This window comes from Triticum aestivum, chromosome 1A (genome assembly GCF_018294505.1).
Source record: "Triticum aestivum cultivar Chinese Spring chromosome 1A, IWGSC CS RefSeq v2.1, whole genome shotgun sequence".
NCBI classification, from domain to species: domain Eukaryota; kingdom Viridiplantae; phylum Streptophyta; class Magnoliopsida; order Poales; family Poaceae; genus Triticum; species Triticum aestivum.
Genome location: NC_057794.1, coordinates 565,345,847 through 565,356,759, shown reverse-complemented (window position 1 = coordinate 565,356,759; position 10,913 = coordinate 565,345,847). Strand labels below are relative to the sequence as shown.

The following is a 10,913-nucleotide window of genomic DNA, read 5'->3' as shown; positions in this document are numbered from 1 at the left end:
TTGGCAGATAATACGAGAATCCTGCAGATAAATATCGAGCACAAATAGCAGCTTACACGCCTCAACTAGAATCCTGCACTTGACAGGTCACTCAACAAGGCAATAGTAATATATCGACCCACACTAATGTCTGACGGCAAACCAACAGATACTCAACATAGGAGCAAACTAACGACACAAGAATGAAAAGGTAAAATGACGCTTGCGGTTCCACTACTCGCGGTTTCATCACTTCTCCTCCCTCTCACGGTTCCACTGCTCGATCTTGGCCCTGCGCTCCTCACTGTTCTCCCTTGCAGGAGGGCTCCTTCCACGTCGTGGCGGGCTGCCACCATACCTGCGCCTCGGTCCATCATCATACCTATCATGCCTGCCACCACCTCCTCTGCCGCCACCACGGTAACCGCCGCCGCCACCACCACGATAGCCGCCCCCATCACCTCCACGGTAGCCACCACCACCGCCTCCACAGTAACCGCCACCATCACCTCCATCGCCTCCACGGTAACCGCCACCGCCGCCGCCGCCACGGTATTCATCCCGGCCATCACGGCGGAAGTCACCACCACGGTCACGGTTGTCCCTCCTGTGCTGTGGGCTTGGGCTGCGGCTCCTCCCGTGGCTCCTCCTGGACCGCCCCCCATATAGCTTCCTCCTGAGCTCCCTGCCAATCTGCTTCACGTGCATGAAGTTGCAGTAGCCGCCACGGTTGCAGCTGTTCTCCTCAAACTGCCTGCAGGTCGCCTCACGGAAGTCCGTCACAGGAGAGTACTCCACAATGATTGGGCGACCAGAGTAAAAGCGGCCTTGGAGGGCATTGTGAGCAGCCACTGCCTGCTCCTCCTCCCTGAACTGGACATAGACATTCCCGATCATGTGGTCAGCCAGGTTGTCACACACATTCAGGGTCTCAACCTCACCAAACTTGCTCAGCTCCTCATAGATATCCTCATAGAAGTCCTCAAAGTGCTCCTGCATCTTCTCTGGTGCAATAGCCACACCTTGGGCATCAACTCCAGGGGTAATCATATCAGGCCGCTGGTACATGTTAGCAAGCACAATGGTTGGCGATGTGGTTGGCCTGTTGTGCAGACGGGAGCAACGATCCCCATGACGGCAAGCTCCAATCTTGAAGTAAAAGGGGCAGTTGACCCTATCCTTCTCCGTGCCAAAAATTGAAGCCAAGTGCTCCGCCATTGTTTTGGGAGCACTTCAGAGGATGCTGAAGCTGCACAAAACAAAGATAAGAACAGCATCAGAAATTCTTATCCAGAACAAAAGAATCTATGTGCTTAAAAAATACATTATTGGGTTCTCTGGCAAGAACAGGGAGCAAGGAATACTGGAATACCTCGATTAAGGTCGTCATAGTGCATTACAGAAGACAAAATATCGAAGGGAACATATAGGATTAAACCAATCAGGCTCACAAGACCTATGTATCTTTTTTAATATCACCAACATGTACAATTCCTGTGAATTTACCCCTGTAACGCTCACTGTTTGGTTGGAACATTATAAAGCACAAGCTATTCCCAGTCCATTTTTAACCTAATCTGCACACTTATTCAAACTCGTTAATATTATAACAACAAGCTCAATAGAAAGAAGACCAGAAGAATCATGATCTACTTCAGGCATCATCAGGACTAGATCTGCTCCTAGTAATCTGATCGATTTTTTTAACCTATAAATCTGCACACCGTTGAAAACGGTTAAACCAGAAATGAAGAGATGAAGTGTTCCTCCCACTAGAATGTTAGTGTTTCTCCCCCTGCAACTGCAAAAAGAGACCAAACAACATAGCACAAAAGAAATAACTTTTTGCCTGTTGCACGAGGGCACTCCTTCTGGGTTGCAGGCCTTGTTATATCCGCCAGACAAAGATTACTATTCGATCCGTTTTAAAACCTAATCTGCACACCGTTTTAGAATATTAATCTTTGATTGAAGAGAACAACCCGAAACAAACAAAAACAAGTACCAACCAGAACGACATAGATGCACACATAATTTAGAGCAGACTGCTGCGTACATGCTCACAAACCTCTTGTAATCCAGTAAAAGGTGTGTCTAAATTATAAACCCCAAGCTCCACTAAACAAGGCCACTGGTATACAACTTCAACAAGAACCACCCAGGTATCCCGTCAAACAAGCACTTCTAGCCACACAAAAGGATTCAGCAAAGAGCACTCAACAGCAGCAGCTGTTGCAGCATAGATGGTAAGAATACGCTTCAACGTCCTTAACCCTGACAAATTTTCAGCATCTACTGCTGACCATAAATTTAGTTCCCCTTAATATCAAGGGCATTTGAACATAGAATTTGCATAGCCCTACATTCAATTCCCATGTTAGTTAATCTCAACATATTCCCAACTTATACTCCCAAGTCCCAACCCAACAGCAAAATTTGGGGAGCAATTCATTCTACAAATTGAATATAAATTCAGTTTCCCCTGCACTATTTAGTAGTTGATATAAACAACAAAGAATTTGCAGAACCCTAGATTCAATTAGGATGACATTTACAACAGAAGAGTGATCGATTTATTTGCTCTAGGAATCTCATGGGGGGCACCTACCAGTTAATAGCAACAATCTTCCAGCACAGGAATTGCAAAACCCTAGATTCAATTCCCCTATCGCTGAACCTCGGGTTATTCCCAGCCGAAATCTCCCGAACCAATTCGGGCGCAACGATCTATTTGCTCCCGAGAGACATGCAAAAACTACTGCATCCGACATCTACCAGGCGCAAATCGACAGATCGTCCACCGAGAACGCGGAAAAATCTAGCGCGAAACCTAGATCGGCCGCCGAGAGGAAGACGGGGGCAGCAGACAGACAATCTGGGGGTCGGGCGGACACGCACCTCGGGAGCGGGAGGGCGGCGGCTATCGTCTCGATCGATCCGGCGGCTTCGCTGCCGCGGCCGGGGGTTGACGGAGGAGGCGCACCTGACCTGGCTGTGGCGGCGCGGCGGAGGAGGCAGAGAGGGGTCGGGGTGGATGGGGAGGGTGCGCGTAAATATAGCCTGGTGGGAAGGGAGAGCACGAGCGGCGGAGCGCGTGGCTCGTCTCGGGCCGTACGATCGGGGACCGATGGCTGACGTTGGTGGATGGGTTTGTCTTTTTTCTTTTTTTTTCTTCGAGTGGGTGAATGAAACCATCTTCGGCTATTATGCCGCAAGAAAGAAATTCCAGGGGCTTCTTTTCTCATCATTCATCAAAGGAAAGGAAATGGAAAAGGTACCCTCCCATCCTCTTAATGTGGATTCGTTACCCATACTCCAATGAACACTACGAGCAACTCCAATCAGGCGACCCATTTCGTTCGTCCATGTCGGTTTGAGTCGTCACGGACGAAAACATCAGCCCAACGCGCAGACCAAAACCCAAAACGCGTCTGATGAAGCTATGTATCTAGGGTAGGGTCACGGACCTGTCCTAACTGCCCAACCCAAGGACACCTCTAGAATAAATCACCTTTCAATCGACTTGGAGGTGTTCCACTCGACAGACTCGAAGACACTCGACCAAGAAGCAATTACTCGACCAAGATCCAACCACTCGACGGCCAGGAGACCTAAAGTCACTCCGCACGCTAACGGTCGGTCATTAAGTAGCTTTTATGGTCATCATAGCACTTTATTACTAGCATTATCAGTAACGCCCTGCCTTAATGTACATTGAACCCTTCGTAACGTGGGCTGGCAGGGGTCCTGGCGCACTCTATATAAGCCACCCCCTCCTCCGAGACAAGGGTTCGCACCTCTGTAACTCATACTCACATAATCCAGTCGACCGCCTCCGGACTCCGAGACGTAGGGTTTTTACTTCTTCCGAGAAGGGCCTGAACTCGTAAACCTCGCGTCCTTACAACTTCTCCATAGCTAAGATCTCGCCTCTCCATACTTACCCCCCTACATTACTGTCAGACTTAGAACCACGACAGTTGGCGCCCACCGTGGGATCGGTGTTTTAGCGTTTTGTTGGAGGAGTTGCGATCTTTTCCGACCCGAATCATCATGGTTTTCGACGGAGTTTTGGTGGAGGGCCGCGAGATCCGTCTCGGCGCGCTCACGTTCATCGCCGACGACTCCGCCTGGCTTCAGGAGGCTCCGCTCGACGTGGACACACTCCCTATCCGCGGGGCAACGCACTTTAGCGCGTGCGTCCGCGACGTTCTCCTGCGGCAACCGTCGACCCCCTACCGATCGGCTCCTGTGTTGTCCTCCCTCCCCGTTTCCCGCCGGCGCAAGCGCTCCGGTCGGTCGAGACTTCAGCGGTGGGTGAGACACGCGGTGGCCCGTCAGTCGGCCATCCCTCAAGTCGCGGCCCGACGAATCCCTCTACGGCCTGTTCGACCTGTCGACTGGCTCCGAAGAGACTGCATCCGGATGCGACAGCAGCGATCCGGCGGCAGAGGTTCTGATGGTCGACGGACCGCCCAGTCCCCCCGGTTTTACCCGCACCGATGGAGGCGCGGGAGGAGGCGACCCGTCGCGTCCCCATGAGGAGTATCTTCCCGAGCCTCTCACGTCGCTGCAGAGAGAAGAACTTCGCCGCCGGAATATGGATGCGCTGCACACTCCTATCGTTGAAGAAACCCCCGAGGCTCGCGCCTTGGAGGACGCGCGCCTGGCAAACTTGGCCGAGCGCACTCGACTGGAGAACCTCCAGCGAGCACTCGACGAGCGGGCGCGACAACGGGTTCACGAATCCAGTCGACGTCAGCTCTTCCCGCCCCCGCAGGTATATCGGACTTCGATTCAGAATTTAGCAGCTGCGGCCCATATAGCGGAGTCGATTCAGCCTTCCCAGTCGGAGGCTGGCAGAGGCTTGCTGCAAATCAGAGCGTTACTCCGGGCAGCAGGAGATCAGAATTCCGCTGTTTCTCAGTCACGGAATAGAATTCACAGCAGATCCATTGCTGCGGACATAGTCCAGTCGGCTCACAGCCCGAGATCGCCCCCGAGGCGTGAGGGACGTGGAGACTGACGTGACCAGTATGGGAACCATGAGCAGTATGATCACCGAGTCAATCGTGACGGTCGACGTCGAGTGCCCACGCCTCCCCCGAGGAGCGGGTCGTATGTGCCTCGCCAGCAGGATGACAGGCGCCCTCATAGTAGTGGGCGAAGGATTCCAGTCGACCCCAGAGGGCCAGGCTTTGACGCGAGATCCATCCTCGTCCAAGGTCTGGTCGACAGGAACATGGCTCACCGAGAAGGCCACGACAGAGATGCGCCTGCCAGCAGCAGAGTACATGTTTCGGGGCCAGAGTGCTTTAGTAGAGCCATCAGGGCTGCTGTGATTCCTCCCAATTTCAGGTTGGCGACTGGGGTTAGTAAGTTCATTAGCGAGTCCAAGCCCGATACTTGGCTCTAGGACTATCGAGTGGCCGTCCAGATTGGCGGCGGCAATGATGAAGTGGCCATGAAGCACCTGCCTCTCATGTTGGAGGGCTCGGCCAGAGCGTGGCTAAACCAGTTAGCACCTAGCAGCATTTACACTTGGGAAGATCTCTCCCGAGTGTTCGTCACTACATTTGAAGGCACATGCAAGCGACCGGTAGGACTGACGGAACTGTGGTCCTGTGTGCAAAAGCCGAATGAAACTTTGAGGGATTACATCAAGAGATGGATCACGTTACATCACTCGGTGGAGAATGTGCCTGACCACCAAGCAGTTTGTGCCTTCAAGGAAGGCGTCAAGTACAGAGAACTGAATTTGAAGTTCGGTCGAACCGGAGATATGTCCCTGAATCGGATGATGGAGATTGCCACCAAGTACGCTAACGGTGAAGATGAGGATCGACTCAGGAGTGGCAAGCTCAAGTCAGTCGCCCAAGAAACCGGAGGCAATTCCAGTCGGAAACAGAAGCGGAAAGCCGAGCCAGCGGCTCCCGGGGAAGCCTTAGCTTTGGCCCAAGGAAAGTCTAAAGGGAAACCTAAAGGGCCTTGGAACCCCAAAAAGGTTAAAGACCAGGAGGGAAATGATGTGTTGGATTTATCGTGTCTCGTCCACATGAAGAAAGATGAAGAGGGTAATTTTATTTACCCGAAACATACCACTCGGCAGTGTCGACTCTTGATCCATCAGTTCCAGGGCAAGCAGCCCAAGGGAAAGGAAAAGGAGTCAGACAAGATCGAGGACAAAGAGAATAGTGATGACGGATACCATCAAGTCAATTCCACCCTGATGATTTTTGCTGATGTTGAGAGCAAAAGTTGACTGAAAGTTAACCGAGAGGTGAATATTGTCGCTCCGGTGACACCTAGTTACCTGAAATGGTCTCAGACTGCCATAACATTCGACTAGTCCGACCACCCAACGCACATCGCCACCCCTGGGAGGCAAGCTTTGGTGGTCGACCCAGTTGTTGAAGGCACTCGACTGACCAAAGTCCTGATGGGTGGTGGCAGTGGTTTGAACATATTATACGCTGAGACGTTGAAGGGGATGGGCATTCCGATGTCCAGACTCAGTGCCAGCAACATGAGTTTCCATGGAGTCATTCCTGGGAAGAAGGCTGAATCACTCGGCCAGATTGCTCTTGATGTGGTTTTCGGTGATTCCAAGAATTACCGCAAAGAAAAATTGACATTTGAAGTTGTAGACTTCTAGAGTGCCTATCACGCTATTTTGGGCAGGCCGGCTTATGCATGCTTCATGGCTCGACCATGTTATGTGTATCTCAAATTGAAGATGCCTGGCCCCAAAGGTGTGATCACCATTACGGGCAATCGGAAGAAAGCGAAAGAATGTTTTCAGAAGGGTTCGAAGATCGCCGATGCACAGATGGCAGTGGTGGAGTTGTAGGAATACCAGAAGACTGCAGACCCCAGTGATCTGTTGCGAGCCAAGAAGCCCGCTACAGAGTCAGCTTTCCAGTCGACTGGCGACACGAAGATAGCTCACATCCACCCGACCGACCCTAGTGCCGCCCCGACTCATATCTCGACAACACTCGACTCCAAATAGGAAGAAGCGCTCATCCAGTTCCTCCTTGAGAACTGGGACATCTTTGCATGGAAGCCTCCTGACATGCCAGGTGTTCCCAGGGAGCTGATTGAGCATCGCCTGAGAGTCGACTCAAAAGTAAAACCTGTCAAGGAACATCTTCGACGGTCCACCGTCCAAAAGAGAAAAGCTATTGGCGAAGAGGTGGCTCGGCTCTTAGCAGCGGAGTTCATCTGAGAAATCTACCACTCCGAGTGGCTCGCCAACGTTGTCATGGTCCCCAAGAAGGACAAGTCACTTCGCATGTGCATTGACTTTAAACATATCAATCAGGCCTGCCCGAAAGATCATTTTCCTCTCCCCCGCATCGACCAGATAGTCGACTCGACTGCGGGATGTGAGCGACCGTCTTTCTTAGACGCCTATTCCGGGTACCATCAGATTCGTCTGTATGGACCTAACGAGATCAAGACAGCTTTCATCACTCCATTCGGGTGCTTCTGTTATGTTACCATGCCGTTCGGCCTCAAGAATGCCGAAGCCACATTCATGAGGATGATTCAGAAGTGTTTACTCACTCAAATCAATCGGAACGTGGAAGCATACATGGATGATATTATGGTGAAGTCACGGAAGGGTTCCGACCTGCTGACTGACCTTGCTGAAACCTTTGCCAACCTCAGGAGGTATGATATCAAGCTTAATCCATCAAAGTGTACATTCGGAGTCCTTGGCGGAAAGTTACTCGGCTTTCTCGTTTTCGAACGGGGAATCAACGCCAATCCAGAAAAAGTTGGCACTATACTCCGAATGAAAAGCCCTGTGCGAGTGCACGACGTCCAGAAGCTTACTGGTTGTTTGGCTGCCCTAAGTTGATTCATATCTCGTCTCGGTGAAAAGGCATCACCTCTTTACCGATTGATGAAGAAGTCTGACAAGTTCGAGTGGACTCCCGAAGCTGATGCAGCGTTTGCAGAGCTCAAAGCTCTGCTCTCCACCCAGTCGGTGCTTGCTGCCCCAATCAGCAAAGAGCTTTTGCTGCTTTACATTGCAGCCACAGGACAAGTCGTCAGTATGGTACTTACGGTCGAGCAGGAAGAAGAAGGGAAAACCTTCAAAGTTCAGCGCCCAGTATATTATATTTCTGAAGTCTTGACCCCATCGAAGCAAAGATATCCTCACTATCAGAAGCTTGTATATGGGATTTATATGACCACCAAGAAAGTTGCTCACTACTTCTCTGATCATTCCATTACAGTCGTCAGCGATGCTCCATTATCAGAGATCCTGCATAACAGGGATGCAACTGGTCGAGTGGCAAAATGGGAGATTGAACTCCTTCCCCTTGATATCAAGTTTGAGGCAAAGAAAGCTATCAAGTCCCAAGCAATCGCAGATTTTGTCGCCGAGTGGATTGAACAGTAGCTGCCGACTCAGATTCACTCGGAGCATTGGACTATGTTTTTCGACGGCTCCAAGATGCTGAGTGGTTTCGGTGCCGGAGTGGTGTTGGTCTCCCCCAAAGGAGATAAACTCAGATATGTTCTTCAAATCCATTTTGATTCCTCCAATAACGAGGCAGAATATGAAGCACTTTTATATGGGTTGCGCATGGCCATCTCACTCGGCGTCCGTCGCCTCATGGTATATGGCGACTCAGATTTGGTGGTTAATCAGATGATGAAGGAGTGGGATGCCAGAAGTCCAGCCATGACTGGTTATTGCAATGCAGTGAGAAAGCTGGAGAAGAAATTCGAGGGGTTAGAGCTTCATCACATACCCCGACTGAAAAATCAAGCAGCTGATGATTTGGCAAAAATAGGTTCCAAAAGAGAAGCCATTCCCAGCAATGTGTTTTTGGAACACATCCATACACCATCATTCCAGGAGGATCCCTTCAAGGAAGAGGCCCCGCAGCCAAAAAGCGCCACGGATCCGACTGAAGTTGAAGTTCCAGCTGTGGTCGATCTGATAATGGAAGTGCTGGTTATCACTCCCGTCTGGACAGAACCGTACATCGCGTACATCCTAAGGAAAGAACTCCCAGAAGACGAGGAAGAGGCTCGACAGATCGTCCGTCGATCCAAGGCCTTTACAGTCATAAAGGGACAGTTATATAGGGAAAGCGCGACTGGAGTCGGCCAGAAGTGTATCACACCAGAAGAAGGTCAGATGATCCTTAACGATATTCACTCGGGGACCTGTGGTCATCATGCGTCCTCTCGGACCATTGTGGCTAAAGCATACCAAGCGGGGTTCTACTGGCCAAGGGCCAATGAGATGGCTAAAGAGATAGTCGACAAGTGTGAAGGGTGTCAGTATTACTCCAATATGCCGCACAAGCCCGCGTCAGCCCTGAAAACCATTCCACTTGTCTGGCCCTTCGCTGTTTGGGGGCTGGACATGGTTGGGCCACTGAGAACAGGCAGGAGCAGCTTCACTCATGTGCTGGTAGCAGTCGATAAGTTCACCAAATGGATTGAAGCCAAGCCTATCAAGAATCTCGATGCTTGCATCGCTATCAGTTTCATCAGAGAGTTGATATTCAGATATGGAGTTCCGCACAGTATCATCATGGACAATGGGTCAAACTTCGATTCCGACAAGTTCAGGGCCTTTTGCGCCTCTCAGGGCACCCGGGTCGACTATGCTTCGGTCGCTCACCCCCAGTCGAATGGACAAGCAGAAAGGGCAAATGGCCTAATTCTCAAAGGACTGAAACCCCGATTGATGCACGATCTCAAGCACGCAACAGGTGCATGGGTCGACGAGCTCCCATCAGTCCTTTGGGGATTGAGGACAACCCTGAATCGATCGACCGGAAGAACCCCATTCTTTCTTGTCTACGGAGCCGAGGCAGTCTTACCGAGTGACCTACTTCACAATGCTCCCAGAGTCGAGCTCTACTCAGAAGATGAAGCAGAACAAGCCCGGCAGGACGCAGTCGACCTCCTAGAAGAAGAAAGAGAAATGGCCCTGATCCGATCGACCACCTGTCAGCAAGACTTGCGTCGATTCCATGCCAGAAACGTGAAGAGCCGAGCCTTCCAAGAAGGAGACTTAGTCCTTCGAGTGGATCAGCAGAAACCACACAAGCCTGCTCCTACTTGGGAAGGCCCCTTCATAGTCACCAGAGTCCTCCACAATGGAGCATACCACCTCTACAATGTCGATCGTCAGATTGATGAGCCACGAGCCTGGAATGCGGAGCTACTCCGCCCCTTTTATACTTGAATTCTCACTCGGATGAGATGTAATAATAAAAACTCCTGTAGTTTATTTATCAAAGACAAGAGCGTTATAATTTTCCCAGTGATTATTATTGTTTTTGTTTGCGTAAGAAATCCCCCAGTGGGTGGCTTAGCTGCGAATCCGCTTCGCCTAAGTTTGTAAAAACAGTTTCCTACCGAGTGGCGAGCCAGCCTCCCACTCGGGGGCTTAGCTGCGAATCCGTTTCGCCTAAGTTTGAAAAATCCTACCGAGTGGAGAGCAATCCTCCCACTCAGGGGCTTAGCTGCGAATCCGTTTCGCCTAAGTTTGAAAAATCCTACCGAGTGGAGAGCAACCCTCCCACTCGGGGGCTTAGCTGCAGTCCAGTACTCGCCTAAGTTCTCCCACTTAGAGACTTAGCTGCAGTCAGGCACTCGCCTAAGTTTGAAAAATCCTACCGAGTGGAGAGCAACCCTCCCACTCGGGGGCTTAGCTGCAGTCCAGTACTCGCCTAAGTTCTCCCACTTAGAGATTTAGCTGCAGTCAGGCACTCGCCTAAGTTTGAAAAATCCTACCGAGTGGAGAGCAACCCTCCCACTCGGGGGCTTAGCTGCCAGTAGTGCAGAACCGGGCAATAGCACCGGTTCGTAAGGCCCTTTAGTGCCGGTTCCATAACCGGCACTAAAGTGTGGTCACTAAAGCCCCCCCTTTAGTACCGGTTCAGCATGAACCG

General features: G+C 51.1%; 1 protein-coding gene across 1 annotated transcript; it reads right to left on the bottom strand.

Moving 5' to 3' along the window:
* LOC123068262 (splicing factor U2af small subunit B) lies at positions 1 to 3,032 on the bottom strand. Its single transcript, XM_044490785.1, has 2 exons — positions 2,878 to 3,032; positions 1 to 1,228 (listed from the first exon to the last, which is right to left on the bottom strand). The coding sequence occupies exon 2, from the start codon at positions 1,195 to 1,197 to the stop codon at positions 229 to 231; it is 969 nt and encodes a 322-aa protein (XP_044346720.1). The 5' UTR covers positions 1,198 to 1,228; positions 2,878 to 3,032; the 3' UTR covers positions 1 to 228.
* Positions 3,033 to 10,913: the final 7,881 nt, after the last annotated feature.